The sequence below is a fragment of the Gopherus flavomarginatus genome, chromosome 20, assembly GCF_025201925.1.
Source record: "Gopherus flavomarginatus isolate rGopFla2 chromosome 20, rGopFla2.mat.asm, whole genome shotgun sequence".
NCBI classification, from domain to species: Eukaryota; Metazoa; Chordata; order Testudines; family Testudinidae; genus Gopherus; species Gopherus flavomarginatus.
The window spans coordinates 12766563-12788870 of record NC_066636.1 but is presented as its reverse complement, the minus strand read 5'-3'; the positions used below and the strand labels follow the sequence as shown (position 1 = coordinate 12788870).

The 22308-nt window shown below is 51.0% G+C and overlaps 1 protein-coding gene across 1 annotated transcript; it reads left to right on the top strand.

Moving 5' to 3' along the window:
* Window positions 1–218: 218 nt before the first annotated feature.
* LOC127037848 (zinc finger protein 560-like) lies at window positions 219–9539 on the top strand. Its single transcript, XM_050929989.1, has 5 exons — window positions 219–332; window positions 4213–4296; window positions 4990–5116; window positions 6939–7021; window positions 9296–9539. Exons 2-5 carry the CDS (start codon window positions 4225–4227, stop codon window positions 9461–9463), a joined length of 450 nt encoding a protein of 149 aa, XP_050785946.1. The 5' UTR covers window positions 219–332; window positions 4213–4224; the 3' UTR covers window positions 9464–9539.
* Window positions 9540–22308: the final 12769 nt, after the last annotated feature.

The window sequence follows — 22308 nt, the reverse complement described above, 5'->3', positions numbered from 1 at the left end:
CTCCTGGGGGCGGGGCTCTGGCACAGCCCATGGGCAGGGCAGCTCCTGGGGGCGGGGCTCTGGCACAGCTCAGGGGCGGGGCAGCTCCTGGGGGCGGGGCTCTGGCACAGCCCAGGGGCGGGGCAGCTCCTGGGGGCGGGGCTCTGGCTCAGCTCAGGGGCGGGGCAGCTCCTGGGGGCGGGGCTCTGGCACATTGTGACGCGGAGCCCGGGCTGAACAGCTGCTTCCTGGTTCTCCACGTGCTGCCAGCAGCGCTGGAGCTGCCCGAGCCGGAGCGGAGCCGCTGTTCTCAGCTGCAGCCAGGATCTGCCCCCGGCCCCGCTGGGATCCAGGTGGGGACAGAGACTGGGGCCCGGGGGTTCCCCTTGGTGTGGCTGGCGGGGGCGGGAGGGGAGAAGCCGGAGCTGCAGGCGGGGGAAGGGCGGTGGGACATTGTGACCCGGAGCCCCCGGGGAATGAGAGGCGCTGGGGGGCAGGAAAGTGACTCTGCCCCAGGGAGCCTGGGAGAAGCCTTGAAGGCGCCTCGGCCCCAGTGGAGCTGCAGGAGGATCCGCCCGCCCGCCCCGCTGGGATGGGGGGGCCGGGGCCCGGCCGTCGTGTGGGGGGGAGGGGCGGACCCCGGGCCAGGCGGGGGGGGGCGGTGTATTAAATCCCTCCCCATAGCAATGTGCTACTCCCGGGCACTGCGCATACCCAGTAACAGCCGCTGAAGCCGCTGCCCTTCCCCCTGCCCGGACCAGCCGTAACGTTCCGCCGGGCGCTGGGGGCGGGGCTGGAGCGGGGCGGGGGAGTAACAGGGAGCGTGGGAGGGGCGGGCGCAGAGCAGGAAATTGATGGGCGGGGGGGGTCAGGCAGCTGGAGGCAGGGTTCGTGGGGGGCTAAAGGGCACAATCCGGGCTGGGGGGAGGAGCAGGAGTTGAGCTCAGGGGGAGGCGCTGGCAGAGCCCCCCCCTTTGGTGTGAGGGCGGAGGTGTCGAGGGGGGAGGAGAAGCCGGAGTTGCAGGGGGGGAGGTCACTGGGGTGGGGGGGGTAGATCTGTCTCTGTGCAGCCAGGACATTCCCGGGGTGGGAGGGAGGTGAGTTAACTGGATCCTGTCCCTGTTTTTGCCACTTCCTCCCACACACACATTCTCTCAAGATTTCCCCTTTTCTCTCTCATTATCACACGTGGCTATAAAATCCAGGGAGATTCTCCTCCCCCCCCCCAATGATCAGCTCTCTAATTGCCTCTGATTTTCCCTTTTCTCTCCATACTTCTCAAATGTCAATTTAAAATCTCTCCGATGGGGGGTGGATTTTCCCACCCATTTTATCTGCAGCGATTTGTCCTTGTTTGGGTGGGAAATTGTTGCCCTGGGTCATTCCCCAGAACATGGCTCCCACTGGAGTGGGATGGGATGAGGTTCCCGTTCTCTGCCAGGGCAGGGAAGGGAAGGGAGGAGCACATCCCCCATGGAGACTGCCCAGACCCCATTTCCCAATTCCCCTGCGGCCCCCTTCCATTGTCCAGGGAGCCTTCCAGCTCCCCCCCCGCCCTTAAATCAGCTCCTCAAAGGGCTCTGAGCTGCTCACGTGAATGGTTGCCCCGTGGCCGGGGGGGACCATCACATTCTGTTTATGTATTGGACAGTCATATAAAATCCAGTCCAACAGTCCCCCTTTTCCACTAGTTATTTAATAGCAACATCAAATCCCCTCCGATCTTGGTGGTTTTCTCTCATGTTATCAAATGTCGTTTGTGACAGGGTTCTCTCTGCGTGTCTCAAAGATTGATATAAAATACCCCAAACATTTGCCCCACTTCTCTCTAGTTGTTTTATTTCTAATTGAATATGATGGGTTGTTTCCCAATGTGCTAAGATGCAGCCGCCTCTGGGGTGGATCCATGGTGGCCATTATTTGCTAGTGACAGCCCGTGGATCTTTCTTGCCCTCCAGGCCTTCCATTCTCCTGTTAAAGAAGCACTCCCCAGGCTCCCTCTGCCTGTGTGACTGGCCAGCAGGAGGTGGTGTTAACTTTCTAGCCACTTCTCACACTCTGTGAGGTAACACTTGCAGGGGCAGGGAAGGTGTCTGTGTGGGGAGATTGCAGCTGAAGGGGCATTGTGGTAGGGGGAGGCCTCTGGGTGGCTGGGCAGGGGGTACCCTAGTCAGGTTGGTGGGTTGTGGAGGTTTGGGGTTTTCGGGGGTGGTGGTTCTGATGTGCCCATCCCTGAGGCTATGGGTCCTGGAGGTGGGTATCGCTGGGGGCCTGGTGGCTGCAGAACAGTGGGGGTGGGTGTCTCTTGGGGAGGCGGGACAGAGGGTTAGAGGGAGCCTGGTTCTGTGCCAGGGGCTCTGTCTGTGCTTCCCCCGCTGGTTCCTGGTTTTGTTGCCATGCCCAGTGCACAGAGCTGGGGGAGGGGATCCCTGGCACTAGGTGAGGGCATGCCAGGGAAGCAGAGTGATGGGTCGCACTGTAAAGCATCAGGGGGTCACACTGGGCAGAGGAGGGGGTCCCAGGCAAATGTCAGGGTAGATCGTTCTGGAGGGTGGGGAAGTTCCTAGGCAGGCAGTGAGGGACTGAGTTCCCAGTGGGGGGGGGTCCCTTGAGGGGGTCCCTGGCTGCTGGGGGCTCTTGGTGGGGGGAACCCTTTGGGATTCCCAACCTGGCAATCATGGTGTGGTGGGGGTTCTCTGGCCGGTGGGGCTTTGAGGGGTATCTGGGGTCCCTGGCCAGGGACTCTGGGGGCTGCGTCCCAGGGAATATCTGATGGGATCCTGGCTGGGGGGTGTCTGGGGCCCCTGGCTGGGGGGTCTGGGCTCTGGGTACTAGGGGGTGTCTGGGGGCTGCTGCTAACCATGATCCTTCTCTCTGGTCAACTTGTACCAGAGTCCTGGCTCCTAGTCACCAGGTCACCAAGTCCATTCCCCAGTCACGTGCCCTGTCACTGTGATAACTTTCTGTCCACTTAGCAAACACTGTTAGTGTGAAATCACAGAATTTACTTTTCTCCTCTTTTGAAAACTGCAGGAACTTTCGGTTCCGTTTGGAAAATTTTTGCCCCCAGTCCTTGTCCTAGATCTGCGGGGGTGAGGGAGGTGGGAAGGGAGTCAGCACTGCCACACGATGGTCTTTTCCACAGCGTTCTGAACTCATTCTTTCTGAAATCCGGTGTCATTGAGACCGTTGTTAATCCAGAGTCACTGTATGGAAAGACAAGGAGTGATTCCAGATGGACAGTGGGTCAAATGAGATCAGCCATTCTCCCTGTGAGGAGGGGCTCCCATTAGCTGCTCTCCCCAGAGAGCTAAAGGAGGGAAGCTGCTCATACACTCTGTCCCTCTCTGCTCAGGATATTGGGGTTCAGCTTCCTGGGTCAGATGCTGCAGCCTCCATTGTGATCTGGGAGACCAGGCTTGGCAGCTGCTGCTCCCCCAGTGGGGCTCTGTGCTGGGAAGTGACCTTAATTAAAGCTTCTTCTCTGCCCGGCCCAGGGGATGACTTTCTGCAGCTGGTCCTAGCCCCCTAGGGCAGTCCTGGGCCCTGTTACTACTAAATTCTGAGCCAGAGTCTCCAGGTAACTGAAAGACCTCAGGGAATGTCCTAGGGTCTGGCAAGAAAGTGACTCTGCACAAACAACACCACCTCATTTCTCCTCCCATTAGCGGTTGCCAGGAGGAAATCCAGCCATGGGAGAGCAAAGCCCCCAGGAATGGGACTGTCCCAGCCAGAGGGGCAGGGAGAGAGGACAGGGGAAGGAGAGACTGAAAGGGGCAGTGGGAGAAATGAATGTGGGGGAGAGATTTCCAGCTCTCTAGTCCACCCAGACACATGTATTGCTGCATCCTGGGGCAGAACCACTTTCCAGTGAACAAAACAAGGATCAGACAGAGCAAAAGCCAGTTCCTGACTCCATATTCCCCCTGCTGGGGTGTGGCTGCCGTGGGGTCAGTGTCTGAGGGAATCCCCCACAGTGACTCCTTTGGTTCTGCTCTTTTCTAGCCTTGTGTTCAGAGAAGGGGTGAGGGGAGAGAGAAGGGAGGTTAAAAATGTGTCTGTGGACTTAGCCTGGCAGGAGGGGCCAGGTCTAAATTGTAATAAACAGATTGAGCATTTCCCAGCATGACAGAATCTAGGGTGTCTGTCTGCAGGGAAAGGGCCTGGGGGAATTGTGATGTGAAATTAACTAAAACCGGTTCTGAAACGCCCACAACTGCCCTTCTCCCCCAGACAGGCTGCAGAATGTTTTGCTCCAGCTCATCCCAGCCTGGCGTGGGACAGGGAAGAGAAATGGCTGCAGTGGAGTCAGTCCAGGTAGAGATTATCGGGGGGTTGCTGGTGGGTTCCTGCTGGAGGAAAGGGAGAGCAAATACACCAGAGGTGGGAAGGTTTGCAGAGTCTGGTTTGGAGGTTGGAGCGGGGCAGGAAATTCACAGCGTGGGGAAAGGAGGAGGCCAGGGTGTGGCAGACCTGCTGGGAGTTATTTACTAAGTGGCCTAGATTCTAGGAACAGACCCAGGAGGTTTGGAGGTGGAAATGCCCTAATTTGTGAAGAGAGAAAATAACCCACCTACATGGAGCTAGTCAAACTGACCAGACTCCTAGTGCTGGAGCCTGACCTCATTAACCATCAGCTGCTGTGAGATATAAAGGGGACACCCATGAGTCAGGCTTATTGGAGCTGCCTCTCCCTTCATATCCCGCTCCTCACAATGAGGAGGGTGTTGGGCATCCTACCAGCGAGCTCTCCCTGGACCCTGCTAGGGGCTCCATCTCCTGTATCAGTCAGTGGCTAGTAGGGGGGTGATGGATATGCTGGGAGAGATAAGGGGCTCTCTCTTCATCCCCTCACCCTGGCATTTGCTGGATACTCTGAGCCAGGTCGAGGTGGGACTCTCCTGACTATGATCCACCCAGAGCTTCCATTTGATTCACTCTTCTCTGCCACAAATAGTGGGGCTGTGAGTGGGGCAGCAAGTCCTTAGTGTTGGACTCTTACTCTTTCAGGGGCTGGTGACCTTCAAGGAGATGGCTATGTATTTCACCAGGGAAGAGTGGGCTCTGCTGGACCCCACTCAGAGAGCCCTCTACTGGGATGTCATGCAGGAGAACTATGAGACTGTGACCTCGCTGGGTAAGGGTTCCTGTCCCTTCTGTTCTTGGAAGGGGAAATGAAGAGTGAAGGTTCACGCCACCCCCACAATGCCATCTGTACCCTGTCCTGTTTCAGCATCACCCCAATAGGCCAGTGACACACATAATACCAGAGACCCTCCTCTGCTGCAGAACACTTTGGGAACAGAGCACAGGAGCCGTATTGCACAGTGTCAAATATCTCCTGTTTGCTCAAGTGAAACTGGGGGTTAGGTCTGGCATAACTGTCCCATACCCCTAATCATTTTTGTTGCCCTTTTCTGAACCTTTTCCAATTCCAATATATCTATTTTTGAGATGGGGTGACATGTGCATGCAGTATTCAAGATGTGGGTGTATCATGGATTTATTTGCTGTTTTTACAAATATGATCTATGAGATATTCTGTCATATCTATCACTTTCTTAATTATTTCCTACATTGTTCACTTTTTTTCACTGCTGCTGCACATTGAGTGGATGTTTTCAGAGAACTATCCACAGTGACTCCAAGATCCATCTCTTGAGTGGAAACAACTAATTTAGACCCCATCATTTTGTATGTATAGTTGGGATTGTGTTTTCCAATGGGCTGCACTATGTGCTATCCTGTCATCTAGTACTGCTGAGATCCTGGATTCAGTAATATCCCTGCCCTTCCTGTTCCCTTTCTCCACCGAACCCCGCCAGCCCATGCTTCCTGTTCCCAGCTTCCCCAGGATTCTCGCACTGTCTCTGAACCTCTCTGTCAGCAAGAAGCAGTGCCAGGGACACTTGCCCTCTGTCTGGAGTCTTCGATTTCTGGGACATGGATTTACTTTCTCTGTGTTGTAAGAGGCTCTGTCATAATGAGTGTCTGTGATGTTACCCAGAGTACAATCTGGACTGTTAAATAGCTGTCCCCTCAGTCCTCCAGCATGGGGTGCCTTTTCCACTGTTTTCCCGCGAGAACAGCCCCTCTTGGCCAATTAACACACAGTCTCCAGCATGTAACTCACTCCCAGCTACACAGTATTGAGTGCTGCTAGACAGCCACTCATGAATTACACCTCAGGAGAAAACCAGCAAATTCTCAAGTGCCCAACTTTCCCCCAGAAATGTGCATCTTGCACTGTCCAGCACGCTACTGAACGACCCAAGCTCATATGAAGTCTGTCATTTCATCAGCGGAAAATGACATGCACCAGCTTGTTATCCCAAACAGAGTTTCCAACACACTTCAATCCACACATACTGGTTAGATGAACAATAAACCAAGATTGTTAACTACCAAAAACTAAAACTAGGCCCAGTCCATGAAAGGGGCACTCCCAGGAGAGACTGTATAAAGGCTGGAACATGAAACACCTTTGTAAACCTGAGACAGCTGCCTTGGGGACAATGACAGGGAGAATCCCCCAAAGTGACTCCTTTGTTTCTGCTCTTCTCTGGCCTCCGATTGTTCCTTCCAACGTGGAGTACTTTGCACTTGTCTCTACTGAATTTGATCCTATTTACTTCAGATCATTTCTCCCGTTTGTCCAGATCATTTTGAATTTTAATCCAATCCTCCAAAGCACTTACAACCCCTCCCAGCTTGGTGTTGTCCGCAAACTTGATACGTGTAAGAGAGAGACTGTTACTGGGAGGGTTTCCCCATGTGTCAGAGGGTTACACCCTGGTGGGAGGGGGCTAGGCCTGTACTGGAATAAGGTCACTCTGTGCTTCACAGTGTGCTAGAACCTAGAATGTGCATTAGCAGGGGAAAAGCTGGGGGGAATCGGCTTGGGGAATGGACAAAAGCCTAGTCTGAATTCTCACACCTTGCCCTTTTCACCCCGGCAGGCCAGAGAATAACATCCATGTTTCGCTGCAGATCATCTCGTCCTCCCAGGGGCAAGGAAATGGCTGCAATGGAGCTGGCTCAGGTAAGAGATTATCAGGGTGGCGGGCTCTGCTTGGAGGTTGAGGAGCAGTAAATGCATAAGAGGGTGGGAATTGCTAGAGGTGGTGGGAAGCAGGAAATATCTCGGGTGGAGAAAGGGAGGGGACAGCATGTGACAAACCTGCTGAGACTTGTGTAGTGTAGGGCGTGATGGGTTGTCACCCCCAGGAGGCAGTTTGTGGAGCTTCTGGGAACTGCTGTGTCCTCTAACCCTCACGCTGGGCTGGCCCTTCTCACACTGCTTTGCTGGAGATTTCGCCAGCCTCTCCAGGGCCTGTTATCACCCAACACAACAGCAGGTGGCGCCATGCAGCCAACTAAGCTACCTGAGTGCGTTACCTAAGCCACTCAAGGACAGATAGAAGACAAGAGCCAATTTCCCACTCCCCAACCTTGCACACTTGCTGTAGTATAAATCCAGAATGATACCATCTTATAGTGCACAGGGATCTCTATAATGCAAGCTCATTAATGTAGTTCCCCTTCCCCTCGATATGGGACAGATGTGCACAACAAGCTGAGATTTTCCCCAGACACTTCACTCAAAATACGCTGGTTAAGATAAAGCATCAAACAAGTTTATTAACTGCAGAAAGATAGATTAAGTGATTATAAGTGATAACAAACAGATCAAAGCAGATTATTTAGCAAATAACCAAAACTCAGACTAAGCCTAACATACTAGATGGATAGAATTTGAATTAGCAATTTCTCACCCTGACTGATGGTACAAGCAGTCCCCCAAGTTTCCATACACAAGCTAGAAATCTCTTGATCCTGGGAGCAGCACTTCCCCCACATCCGTTTTTGTTTCTCAGGTGTTTCCAGAAGTTCTCTTGTGTGGAGAATGAGGCCAAGAGATGATGTCACACCCCACCTTATGTAGCTTTTCCATATGGTGGGAACCTTTTGTTCCAAACTCAGTTCCTAGTCCAGTTTGTGGAAAAATACAGGTACTAAAATGGAGTTTAGTGTCATGTGGTCTGGTCACAGGCCCTGCTGAGTCATAGTAGCCATGACTCATAGGCTGGCTGAAACATTCACAGGAAGGCTAAGCTCTTCCACAGTCCATTGTCTTTGTTGAGCCATCAGCACTGTCTGGCTTCTTCATTGTTGTACCTGAAAGGCTCATTGTGGGTGTTACCCAGAGTAAGCACATTTGAAATACAGATCCAGAGTCAATATCCATAACTTCAGATACGAACATGATATGTGCACACAAATAGGATAATCATATTCAGCAAATCAGAACTTTTCCAGTGACACCACACATGATGCATCTTCTACAAAATAGATCATAATTATGTCCTAATCATATTATAATCATACCACTATGATGAATATGGGGGTGTAGTGTCAGATAGGTCCTAATTTCAAGGCACAGGAGTTGGGAATGGAACTTCCCCTCTTTGTGGAACAGGAAATAACCCTCCAGCCAGGGCTGGGACAACTTCCCAGACTCTCAGTGATGGAGCCTGAATCTACTGACATTTCATTAATTACCACCAACCCCAATCTTTGTGGCAACTGTAAACTTTATCAGTGATGATTTTGTACTCTCTTCTAAGTCATGGATAAGAATGTTAAATAGCACAGGGCCAAGAACCAATCCCTGCAGGAACCTGCTAGAAAGAAATCCACTCGATCATGGTTCCCCATTTACTATCAGAGTTTTTAATCTATTTAATGTATGCCGTGTTTATTTTGTATCATTCTAGTTTTTTTTAGTAAAAATATTGTGCTAATCAAGTCATGTCCCTTACGGAAGTTTAGGTATATTACATCAATACTATTAGCTGCAACCAAACTTTTGATCTCATCCAATAAGGATATCCCGTTAGTTTGATAGGCTCTATTTTCTCTAAACCTTTGTTAATGGGCACTACAATTCTGACCTTCTAACTTCTATTCTTTATGATTGACTTCCCCTTTCTTCCATATATTTTATTTGGAGAGTGCTTGGATTCCTACCAGGGAGCCACTATCAGGGTCCAGAGACAGCCCCATCTCCTATATTAAGCTCTGGCTAGTAGCTATGTGATAAATGTGAAGACCCTGCTTCTGTCTGTCAGATGGGAGACACAAAGGTTCTCTCTTTCTACCCTCTGATGCCTCCTGGCTGCTGTAAGCAAGGTGGGGTGGGACTCTGTTAACATGTGCCTCCCGGAGCTTCCATTTCCCTGGTGCTGCTGTTCCGTGAATAGTGGGGTTGTGAGTGGGTCAGCAGGTACTGAGTATTGGACTCCTGCTCTTTCAGGGGCCGGTGACCTTCGAGGAGGTGGCTGTGTATTTCTCCAGGGAAGAGGGGACTCTGCTGGACCCCACTCAGAGAGCCCTCTACAGAGATGTCATGCAGGGGAACTATGAGACGATGGTCTTGCTGGGTAAGGATTCCTGTCCCTTCTGTTCTTGGAAGGGGAAATGAAGAGTGAAGGTTCATGCCACCCCCACAATGCCATCTGTACCCTGTCCTGTTTCAGCATCACCCCAATAGGCCAGTAACATACATACTACCAGAGACCCTCCTCTGCTGCAGAACACTTTGGGAACAGAGCACAGGAGCAGCATCACACAATGTCAAATATCTCCTCTTTACTCAAGTAAAACTGGGGTTAGGTCCAGCATAATGAACAGAAGCTTCCTACCCCCAGCCTTCTCTCAAACCCTGAGCCTTCTCTACCCAAACCAGAATGTGCTTGGGGTGTAACAAGCAGGCGGCTGGAGTCAGAGCTGCCAGTCCAGGGTTACTTATCATACAGACACTCAGTGCGTCCTTGAACGCTGGCTGGGAGTATCCAGACAGGGGAGCTCCAGCAGCAGAACACTGAATCTCACCCAGGATTACAGATGACACAACTCCTCGCTGATCTGGATTGCACCCCAGCATGTGAAAATGGCCTAGGTTGGTAGTGACATTTCTTGAGACATGGAGAGTCTTGCTCCCATATCACCAGGTGTAATAAAAATAACAGGAAAGGCCAAATATGGAAAACTGATTGTTCAGCTTGCTTTTGACCTGCATCATATTTTGCAATATATTCCAAATAAGGAAATTAACGTGCAACGTATGTGTCATTGTTTGTGGTTTTAAGCTGTAAAAGGCTTGTGTGATTTTTAGCTCGGGAACAGTATTCCAATAGCTGTCGCCCCCTGCGTGCTTGTAACCAAGAAAAGAGCCTCAGGCTGAGCTGATTCAAATATTAATCCTGTGGTCGTTTTCCACAACAGCCTCAATAGGTCCCTGTGATGGAATGTAAGGCTACATCTAGACTACCCACCGTATCGGCGGGTTAAAATCGATTGCTCGGGGATCGATATATGGCGTCTCATCTAGACGCCATATATCGATCCCCGAGCGCGCTTATATCGATTCCGGAACAACACCAACCCCAACGGAGTTGCTGATTTGACAGGGGGAGCCGCGGACATCGATCCCGCGCGGTGAGGATGGGTGAGTAATCCGATCTTAGATATTCGACTTCAGTTACGTTATTCACGTAGCTGAATTTGCGTATCTAAGATCGATTTCCCCCCGTAGTGTAGACCAGCCCTTAATGTCTTCACACCTTCCCCCTGCAGGAGAATGGCTGTTTGACCAGCTGTTTGCCTTGCTGTCTCTGAGGAACTGGTCTGTGGGTGTTCCCCAGAACTGTAACTTTTTCAGTAATATCATACTGTAAAATCTCACAATTTTACATACAGTGTTACTACACATTTTAACAGGAGGATAATATTCAGTAGGTTATGCGTTTTCTAATGATACCTCACAAGCCATACTGGGTACAAAATTGATCATAATTTTCTAGAAGAGTGAACACAGGGGTACAGATTGACACAGTGTCTGTGTGTGTGTTCCCAGCAGATATGTGGGTATTTCAATCCCTCATAAGCACAATGTTTGGCATCTTCAAGGACCTGGGGAACTGGTCCTGGGAATTCACTAGTTTAGCAAGTGTGAGACTGCATGAAATTGTGAGACACTTTGGTATTAATAATAAAATAATATAATCTGATAAAATTGCAATGAATCATGCTAGGTATGCCATGTAAAGTGTCAGTGAAAATGTTATGATTTGCCAAGTATGATAATTTTGTTTCTATGTTTCTATCACCTTTGTATTGTGAGTTACAGATATGTAAGGTATATCTGTATTTCCAGACTTGTGCAGTTTTTCTGGGTGACACCCCCAGACATATTGGCATCAACATTGCCTAGCATGTTTGATGGCCCATTGAGGGTCATCAGCTGTACAATGAACCTATGGACCAAGGGGATACACCTATTGAGTCAGCAAGACATGCCGGGGTTTGCCTGTGTAATGAAACCTCCAAAGCTTTTCCATGCCATGTGCTGTGAAGCTTGTGTTTGGGACACAGGAAGTACAAGCCACATGGCAAAAGGAATATAAAGCGCAGCTGCATCATCTCCATCTTGTCTTCAATCCCCCTTCCTACCTCTGGAGCAACTTCTCTACAAACTGAACCCTGGAACAAAGGACTGAATGACCCATCCAAGCTGTGGATGCGTTCCAGACAGACTTTCAAGCCAGCAACTCACCAATACTGCTAAGAACCTGATATATCCATTTTGGAATGTATCTGACTGCTTTTCCATTTAAATTCTTTCTGTCTTTCTTTCTTTTAAACCTTTAGTTTAGATGCTAAAGAATTGTCTGGAAGGATGGAATTTAACTTCATTCTTTCATTTGTTCTTTCTTCTAAACATTTAGTTTAACTGCTAAAGGATTGGCTGGCAGCATGGTATTTTGGATGAGATCCAAACCTGGGTAATGTGGCTAACCTTCTACCCACCCACTTCCTGGATCCAATTAGGATCACTCTCCTGCTGCCCTCTGGCCATGCTGTATCACAGTGAGCAGAGTTTTTAAATAACCTCTCACTGTACGGGACCTAGTTGCTGATTAGGAGTCAGAGAACTGTCATGCAATAAAGGGGGCCGTGTGATTTCTTTTTTCAGAGTCTCGTTAACCAGTGTGTGGGATCAGAAGCACAGTTTGTGACTGGTCAGTGAGTTTAACTTCAGTGTTAACCACCAGTATGGGGAGCATCTGCTCTCCCTTTTTCAGCCTGCTCTGACCTTGGCATTTTCAGTGAGGACTGCCCCAGGCACACTAGGTCACACTAAGCACTGAAGATAAATTAACAGAATGTTTTTGATGATCAAGTTGTATGAAATCAACTGAACTCCTTTGTTTTCTTTCATCTGAGCGGAGTTTCTGGTTTTCCAACGTGATATGATCTCCCAGCTGGAACAAGGGGAAGAGCCATGGGTCCCAGAGCTCCAGGGTTCAGAGGAAAGAGAGATCCTGAGATCTCCCCGCACAGATGAGGAAACATTAAACCAACTCAGAATCTGTAAGTGCCTGAAGGAAACATCTAGGATGCCCTACAAAGCTCTTGGGAAGTCTCTCAGTTCATTATTGTCCATAGCAGGGGTCGCATCCGCAGGGTAAATATAGCTCAAGGCTTCCTATAGATGCTAGCAGACACCGGGCAGTAGCTTTCTCCCTTCCCCCTGTGAAGTTGGATGGGATGTGAAGGCTGAATTGATCCCCTCCTCTCTCCTGTTGGGGGGAGCTGAGTTCCTGATTTTTATTTGTCCTCTCTCCAGCACTTGTTTTGGTTTGGCCTTCCCCTTTCCATCCCTGTTTGAGGTTTCTGTCTCTATCACAGCAGGTGATGCAATGACGTGTGAGGTTCAGCACAGACCAGAAAAAGAGCAGGGAAACCAGCCAGGGGAGAAAATGGATAAATTTATTTCCTGTCAGGGAACTCAGAAGGGCCTTAAGGAAACCAGAATACAGCAGGAAATCTGCAGGGAAAAGCAAAAAAAATACATGTGCTGAGTGTGGGAAAAACTTCACTTACAGATCAGGCCTTTCTCAACATCAGAGAATCCACACAGGGGAGAGGCCCTGTGAATGCAATGAGTGCGGGAAAACTTTCAGTCGCAGCTCGCACCTTATTCGGCATCAGAGAATCCACACAGGGAGGGGTCCTATGAATGCAGTGAGTGCGGGAAAACCTTCAATCGCAGCTCTCACCTTATTCAGCATCAGAGAATCCACACGAGCAAGAAGCCCCGCGAATGCCGTCAGCAGGCCTGCACAACTCGTAAAGTGGTGATGTAGAGAAATCTCTGTATTAACTATCTCTATAAATCTTTATAACGTTGCATTGTGTTATTTTGTATTAAGTATCTTTATCTTTATGACATTGCATCCGGCATGATGTTATTTTGTAATTCATATGACTTGGCATTGTGCCTCTCTATTTTCATACAACTTTGTATTAGATCCCTATATAGAAAATTGGTAGAAAACTTTGTATCAAATGTTATAGCCCCTAAGGATAGTATAGTTAAAGTAAAAGAAAACATGTGCCTTTTTGCTAGAAGTAGAATAAGATCTTCCCCCGCACTCTGTAATCAATTGCTCTATTGACTGAATGAGGTGTGAATGAGTGAGGCTTGGAAGACACCCACCTCCAGACAGCTACAACAGTTGAAGAGGGAATGGGAGCCAGAGCAAAGGACAATACAACTTGTCAAGTGGGCCCAATAAAGAAGAGCAGACATATTGATGGCCTCAGGGATTAGAAGCAAGCACCTTCTTTAGAAAACACCCTCTTTGAGCAGCATTGGGACAACACCCAGAGAAAAGCAGCACAAAGACCAACGGACGCAGACCCAGATTTTGAATCTGGTCTAGATTTGCATAAGAGGGAAGCTGCTATAAATGCGAGGTGTCTTGCAGAAGGACCCCGGATCTCGTCTTGTCACCATCGGACCATCGATTTGGATCGGTAGAAGCCCGGCTCCACCCCTCCCCCATCTAACTCACCTGGCCAGTGCAGTTAAGGGGAGCAACTAGTTGGTAACAACAGCAAGACGGAGTGTGTTTATGTCTGTGTGTGTGCGTGAATGCATGACTGTGATATATATCTCATGTGCATATCATAGAGTATTAATTGATACCTGTATTACTAATAAATGTGGCATTTTGCCTTAATCCCCCTGAAAAGTTCCTGTACAGTACTTTGAGTAAAACAGCGAGGGCCACAATACTCCAAAGAAAACAGCTGAGGACCGAAACCCCCCGGCCCTGCGGAAACACCCCCCACTCAGGACCTCCCAGCCTGGCGGAAACACCCCGCCCAGCCCTGCAGAAACAAACCCTCCTTCCCCAGCGCCGCCCCACCAAAACAGCTGTGGGTCAAAAAGGAAGGTTGGTGGTGGGGAGGTGTTACTTGATGTTAAATCAACCAGGGACTCCCAGCCAAAGAGGTGGCTGGGAGCCCTCAGGGTCAAATTAAAGGGCCTGGGGCTCTGACGACTGGGGGAACCCGGAGCTTTTCAGGGCTGGGGCAGGGATTTAAAGGTCCCAGAGCTCCTGCTGCTGAGGGGAGCCTGAGCCCTTGAAATCCCAGCCTCACTCCATCCCCTGGAGCTGCCGCCAGGATTCAAAGGGCTCTGTGCTGCCTGCAGCCACAGGGATCCCTGAGCCCTTTAAATCTCAGCTGCTGCCGGGATTCAAAGGGCTCTGGGCTGCCCGTGGCGGTGGGGAGCCCTGAGACCTTTAAACCTCAGCTGCGGCCGGGAATCTCTGCGAGCAGCCCAGAGCCCTTTGAATCCCGGCCGTGGCTGGCAGGCCGGCTTTAGGAAGTGCGGGGCCCAATTTGAACATTTTTGGCGGGGCCCCGCAGGGATGATTGGGGAAAAAAAAGCCTTTCAGTTCTTAACAACCGGTTCCCTATAAAAAGTTCTGCCACAGTATGTATTTTTTGTACCAGTAGGGTTACCATACGTCCGTATTTTCCTCCCAGATGGCGATTTAAGAACCAAAAAGCCTGACATGTCCGGGAAAGTACAGATGTATGTTAACCCTACCTAAAAGTTCTTTTTTAAAAAGATGGGTCTGAACTAGAAATGAGCTCTGCCACTCCCTTAGGGTGTGCTAGGGTGCACATGTGTGGGTCCCAGCTGCTCCCTGCCCATCTCATTGAAGCAGGTGTGCAGGGTTACTTCCCTCGGAACTGCAGGGCACCAGTGAACATGGGGCTGGCTGGAGGTGGGGGAGGGGGAGGATGCGAGAGGTAGGGTCTGGCTGCAGGCTGGGCAAGGGGTGTGGGGCAGGCTGGAGACAAGAGGTGTGGGGTGGGCTGGCTGGCTTCAGGCAGGGCCACAGGGAGGGTGCGGCATGGGTTGGCAGGGCTGGAGACAAAGGAGTGCGGGACTGGCTGGCTTCAGGCAGCGGGGTGCGGCAGGGGTTGGCTGGAGACGGGTTGGTGCAGGGCTGAAGGCAAGGCAGGGGGTACGGGGTTGGCTGGAGACAGGGCAGGGGGTGCAGGGCTGGTGCGGGCAGGGCAGGCAGTATGGCAGGGGTTGGCTGGAGACAGGGCAGGGGGTGCAGGGCTGGTGCGGGCAGGGCAGGCAGTGTGGCAGGGGCTGGCTGGAGACAGGGAAGGGGGTGCAGGGCTGGCTGGAGACAGGGGTTGGTGCAGGGCTGAAGGCAAGGCAGGGGGTGTGGGGCTGGCTGGAGATGGGCAGGCTGCAGGCAGGAACTGGTGCAAGCAGGGCAGGAGGTGCGGGGCTGGTGCGGGCAGGGGGTGCAGCAGGGGCTGGCTGGGGACGGGCTGGCTGCAGGCAGGGCAGGGGGTGCAGGTACAGGGGGTACAGCCCATCCTCTATGGTGAGTGCCTCCTTCTCCTCCTCCTCCTCCTCCTCCTCCCCCCTCTCCCACTAGGGTAGCAGCAGCAGCCTGGGGCTTGGGGGCTATTTCAAGGGCCCGGGGCGCCCCTGCTTCCACTGCCCCAGCTCTGTAAATAGCCGCGGGAACCCTGGGGAAGCGGCGGGGCTCCAGTGGCTATTTAAAGGGCCGGGGAGGTAGAAGCAATGGGAGTCCTGGACTTTTTAAATAGCCCCCAGAGCCCCGCAGCCATACCCCAGGGCTCCAGCAGCAGGGCTCTAGTGGCAATTTAAAGGGCCTGGGGTTCCAGCCCCTGCTGGGAGCCCCAGGCCTTTTAAATTGCCCCCTGGGGAAACTGGGCCACCCTGGTACAGCGCACTGGCTTTTGCTGGTACTGGGGCTTGGGTGCGGGGTCCTCTTAGGAGCGAGGCCGATTCAAGGGAATTGGTTAAATTGGCCTAAAGCCGGCCCTGGTGGCTGGGATTTAAAGAGCTCTGAGCTCCCCGCCCGCCTGCCCAGAGCCCTATAAATCCTGGCCGCGGCTGAGATTTAAAGAGCTCTGGGCTCCCTGCGGCTGCGGGCAGCTCAGAACCTTTTGAATCCCGGCCGCGGCTGAACTTTAAAGGGGTTTGGATTCCCCGCGGCTACGGGCAGCCCAGAGCCCTTTGATTCCCGGCTGCGGGACGCACAGTGAGACTTCACGGGCCGCACGTTGCCCGTGGGCCGTATGTTGTGCAGGCCTGGCATGGAGGGGCAAAATAGGTAAGAAATTTCCGTGGCCTGTCACTAGCAAATAGTAGCCACCATGGATCCTGCCAGAGGTGGCTACATCTTAGCACTGTGGGAAGCAACCCTTCACAGAGACCATTTGTCTTGTGGTTTGGGATACTTCTCAAGACATGCTGCACTCAGAGTGACCCCCTCATCCTGTGCCAGCTGGAGAAAAGAAAAGGGGCCAGCCAACTCTCCCACTACCAGCTGCGAACCACTGATCCCCAAACAGGGGGAGGCCTCTGGCTTTGATGTGTATTAAATATCAGGCTGGTCTCTTTCTTTGGCAAATATCTAACAGAGCTAAAAGAGGGAACAAATGATCCTCAAAGGAGAGGGGAAAGACAATCACTGGGAAATTTAATCCCCTGCAACATCCAGAATGGAGAGCGACTCAGGGCAACAGGTTCCCCCGAAGGAAGAAGTTTTTGGGATTTAGAAACATAAGGAACAGCACAAAACTTGAGAGGATTGTTAATTGACATTTGATAATGACACAGAGGGAAAACCTGAGCTTTCAGATCAGTGTTCAGAAATGAAAGACAAAGGGTGGAAATCAGAGATTTTGGATCCATTTTGCAAATTATAGAGAGGAAAGTGGAAAATCAGAGGGATTTTATATCAGTTGTTGATAGGAGGTAAAATCTGAGTGTTTCACATGAATACTTGATAAATGAATAAAGAGGAAATGGGCAACATTTGCAAACATTTTGTGTTCAATAATCTGAGAAAAGGTGTAAATCTGAGATTTTCTTATTATTTTATAATTAGAGACAGGAAAATCTCAGGGCATATTCAATTAGAAATAGACAACTAGAGAGAAGTGGGGCAAATGTTTAGGTTATTTTATTTGAATCTTTGAGATTTGCAAAGAAATTGTGTCACAAACTGCATATTTGATAACATGAGAGGAAAACACCAAGATCTGAGGGGAGAGAGTCACTTTCCTGTCAGGGCCCAGTGCTCCCTCCCCCTCCCCCTCCGGGGTCTCTCACTCACTGGGGGCTCCAGGCGGGGCTGGTGCGGTCAGAGCCTGGGGCTGCCTAGGGGGCAGGTCCCAGCTGGAGAAAGCCCCCCCCCCGGCCAGGATAGGAATGTGCTACTGGTAGCAGCCTGGGGCTGGACCCTCTCTATGGGGGACACTTGCTCCCCCCTCCCCTTCCTGGCCCTTCCCACGCCCTGTTGCCAGCAGAGAGTGGCCCCCCCAGCCCAGCCCAGAGGTGTCCCTGTCTCAGGCCCCCCCCAGCCTCTGCCCAGTTCAGAAATCACTCGGGGGAACCATTTCCCACCTACACAAGGACAAATCACTGCAGGTGAAAATGGGGGGAAACACCCCAAACCTGAGATCTGAACTGGCCATTGGCAAAGGGGAGAGAAAATGGGGCACAATGGGGGGAGGGGAACAGGGAACTTCTCAGGGGTTTGAGGGAAGGGGGTGTCAGCCTGGATGTTGCTTGTTGCTCTCTAGGGAGAAAGGGGGCAGGACAGGAGAGGAGGGGGGTCTCCACGGAGGGGGCAGTGGTAATTCCGAGGGGATCTCAGCCCTCCCTTTTTCTCCCCGCTCCTCAGGGGTCACCTGCTCTTCTCCCCTCGCCCCCCGGCCATGTCCCGGCTGCACAGACATTTTCCATCCATCCCTTTCCCAGGTCTCCCCCCTCCGCAGCCCCCGCCCGACCCCACGCAGGGGCTGCTAGGTGTAATGCATGTTCAGTAGGGATTTCTCCCCTACTAATGCTGGGGTGTCCTTCTCCTATAGGTTAGTCTACTAATGATCTCATCTTGGTGCCATGTGTGTCAGTTCATTGCCATGGCACTCGTGTGCTTAGACATCTGAGGATGCTCTATAGAAAAGCTCCTTGAGTGAGGTGATCCACAGGGAGTAGCTCAAAGCTCCAAAGTGCCTGGCCAGGGGCAGGACATTGGCACAGCAAGGGCGGGGTGTGGCAGTGACATCACAAAGGCCTTTTGCAGGACCTCACACTATTGGTCAAAGACTATTGGTGAGCAGGTGGTGACCTCACAGAGAGATCCTGACATCAGTCAGGGGCCAGGGGCTAGGGAAACCTCAGAGACCCCTGTGGCTTTGCTTCAGCAAGTCTCCTTCTCCAGGTCTCTGTCTGAGGACTGAGAGAGTATTCGGGTTCACGGACGTGAGCGCCAGGAGAAACCTCTTTCCAGTTTTCTCCTTCCCTTGTAGTGATTTTACTAGAAAACAGCCGTCCCTGTTTAGAAGGTAAGAGCCTCCTGGAGGTGTGAAACCTGTTCAGTCTGATCCATCTGGTGAGAGTTGAATTCTAGGCATGGAAAACATGAGCTTAAGGAGGCAGAATTTTATTCCGCACCTGGGATTTTGTCCCTTAGAATCATGGGGACATTAGGGTTTGTCCTTTGTGTTTCACCTTTTCCTCCATCCACCTGTCCCTCCCTCCTTTCTCTTCATCTCTTCTTTTGTCCTTTCTCCTGTTCCCCTCCCAACACCAGGACGAGTGTGTGCGTGTGTGTTGCGGGGGAGTGCTCTGCAGCTCTCACTGTGGGAGTTCCACCCAAAAATGTGAGGCTGAAATAGTGCTCAGGCAGTCAGGGCTGGATTAACCTTTTGTTGGCCCTGGCACCAAACATATTTGTGGGCCCCAGTGTAGTCACTGTGGGCTCCGAGTGTGGGCCTGGTGGGGCAGTGCCATTGGTGCCTTCGTATACCCGGTACTGAACCTCAGAGACATTTTTCATTTTGATCACACACCTCTCCATGACTATATGCATTGCCATACACAGCTCCCTCAGCCCGCGGGTTTTCTTATTGAGCTGTACACCCATGTGGGTTTACCAGTGTCCACAGTGAGCAGAACTTTCATAGTGACCAAGGAAACTCCCCACAGATTTATCTCTTTCCTCATTCAGACCTTCTCTAGCCATGTCTCCAGTACCCCCCCATGTCACCAGTCACTGCATGTGGTCCTAGTCTCAGCTCAAAGTCCTAAAGCCAGCAGACACCTGATCAGTTCTGACAGATCCCTCCCTCAGCCCCCATCCTGCCATGTGAGCAAGCCACCTGCAAACACCATTTCCCCAAAGTGAGGACTTAGCCCTTGGGAATCTGAAGACACCAGCGTCTCTCCCTCTGCTCCCATCTACATGCTAGTCTGCTACCTGGTCACCACCACCTCTCCCCATACTTGTTTCCTTTCTACTTTGGACATGCTCCCAACCAGCTGGAAGCTCCCTCTGCAAGCCTGACCTGCTCCCGCCTTCCCTGCTCCCCCGACATTCCTTTCCTACTGGTGACCTCTGTTCCTTGAGGTTAACTCCAGTGTCTTTAGGTGCTCTAGCTTAATGGCCCCAGGAGTCATAGAGCCACTTGTAGTTTCTCTAGCTACAGCCATGGGGCAACTGCCAGAGGCCAGCCTTAGACAGCTGCAGCTACTAGCCGCAGGAGCGGAGGCAATGCCAAGGCTGAGCATGCTTGAACCTTGCAAGGGCAGCACTAGGGACTCTAAATCCTCAGCACTGGCCCTAGGCAGCTGCAGACTCTGGAGTTAGGCACTTTCCTCCTCTAGGTTCCTGCATGGTTACAGAACTGCAGTAAAGTGGAACAATTATCAGCTTCTGTGATTGGAAGATGTCTGGATCCATCTAATAAGACTGTCCTACATAAATGAGGAAAGTTGAGGTGCCTTTATTATTCTTTTGTTCCATTCTTTGTTTCTATGGGGAATTTGCCAGTGCAATATCACTGTCTTCCTTTTAAACAAACAAAACTAAAAAAAAAAGTGTAATGGCTGTTGAAAATAGCAATTCCAGCCCTCGTTAGCACTGTGAAGACCCCAACGTTTGTTGCTCAATTTTCTCCTACTTTTTCTACAGTAAATGACAGTGGATCAGCATATTTGATTTGGGAGAAATGAAGTAACAGCTGCCCAAATTGAGCTTGAGCACTCCTGATTTTGAGGTGTTCAGATCTGGAAGGCAGGGGCTAGATTCCCTTTATGAATATTAGATACATCTGGAAAGGAAAAGTCAATTTCTATTTTCATGGCTCAGAAGTGGAAATCCTCCTGTCCTGTATCTGAAGCTGTCCAGGTCCAGTAGAGCCTCCCCTTCCTTACTTACCATTTTACCTTCTGGTGGGATCCACATACCTCCCTTGCCCAGCTTCAGATAGAGAGGGGCCCTGTCCAGTTAGTCCACCCAGTTCCATCTTTGGGGGCTGCCAGGCGAGGTCACACCAGCATCCCTAAGCCTGTCTGGGGAAGTCTTCTGAGGGTGCTACCTGGGCCAAAGCCTTCTACTCCTTGGTCACACCTCTTCCCTATTCACAGGTGGCACCCCCTTCTAGCAGCCAGCCCCAGCAAGCTGCAGCGCATGGAGTCTCACAGCTTCCCCCCTCCCTTTCCTGTTGATAGCAGCCAAGGGAATGCTGGGAAATGTTCCTTCTCTGCTCCAAGGCAGGGAGCTGGTCAAGGAACTACAGCTCCCAGGGCCCTATGGGGTCTCAGCTCCCCTACTGAATCCAGGCTGCTCTGAGGCTCCCTTTCTGCAGAGGGGAGGAAGTTACTGTTACAGGTCCCTTCAGAGCTTGGGCCTAGCACTATGGCACCATGTCAAATCCAGTACTGCTCCCAACTCTATCCAGCTCTGCTGCTGGCAGGATCCCTTCCCATTCTTTTTGTTTCCTGTCTCCCCTCCAAGGAGAAGCTCTGCATTGTTCCTGTGTGGGGAATTGAACCCAGGCTGTCTGGGTGAAAGCCAAGAATCCTAACCACTAGACCACATGGGACTTCCATAACACGTTTACATGTTCATATTCAATAACACAATTAAACGTAGCCATTCAAAGTAGCCATTTAAAAGAAGCCATTCAAAAAACTTCAAAAACAGACTTCAAAGAGAAATTGCAGAGTTACAACTGATCTGCAAACTTAACACCATTAATTTGAGCTTGAAGAGGGACTGGGGGTGACTGGCTCACTACAAAAGCAATTTTCCCTCTCTTGGTATTGACACCTCCCTGTCAATTACTTGGAGAGAGCCACATCCACCCTGACTGAATTAGCCTTCAACACTGGTTCTCCCCTTGTATGGTAACTCCCTTTACATCATGTTCCAATATATATTTATGCCTCTATCTGCAATTTTCACTCCATGCATCTGAAGAAGAGGGCTTTTTACCCACGAATGCTTGTGTCCAAATAAATCTGTTAGTTCTTAAGGTGTCACCGGACTCCTCGTTGTTTTTGTGAAATAAAAGCAAAATGCACTCTAAGCTGATCTTAACCCTTTCAATGCCCTTACAAACTTAGATGCTTCTCACCACAGGCCGGCTGGTGGCTTTTCAGCCAGGCTCTCCCCTTTCGTCAGCGCTTCAGTTGCTTGGTGTGGGGGTGTCTGTAGATGTAGGTGGACGAGAGAGACAAAGCATGGCAAATGTCTCTGCTTTTATCATGTCCTTTCTTCCCTCTTGGCTTTGCTCCCCCTTCAGAGTCAGGTGAGCATCACTGCGTCTCTCCAAGCAAGTCTGAGCAATTCCCCTGGGGTGTCCTCTTGCAGGTAAGTGATTGCACTGTAGCTCCCTTGCTGAACAATGGCTGTTGATGGGTTGTTTGACACCCTGTCCGGGTGTTGGTTACTTTCCTTGCTGTTGTCACTGGGGAGCTAATATTTGGCTGACTCCCCCACCTTACAGCATAGTGATAACCACACTGCACAATTCTCATAACTTCATATGCATGAATGGTAAACATCTATGGGTAGAGAAATGACTTTCAGCAGATCATATCCTTTCCCCTGATACCTT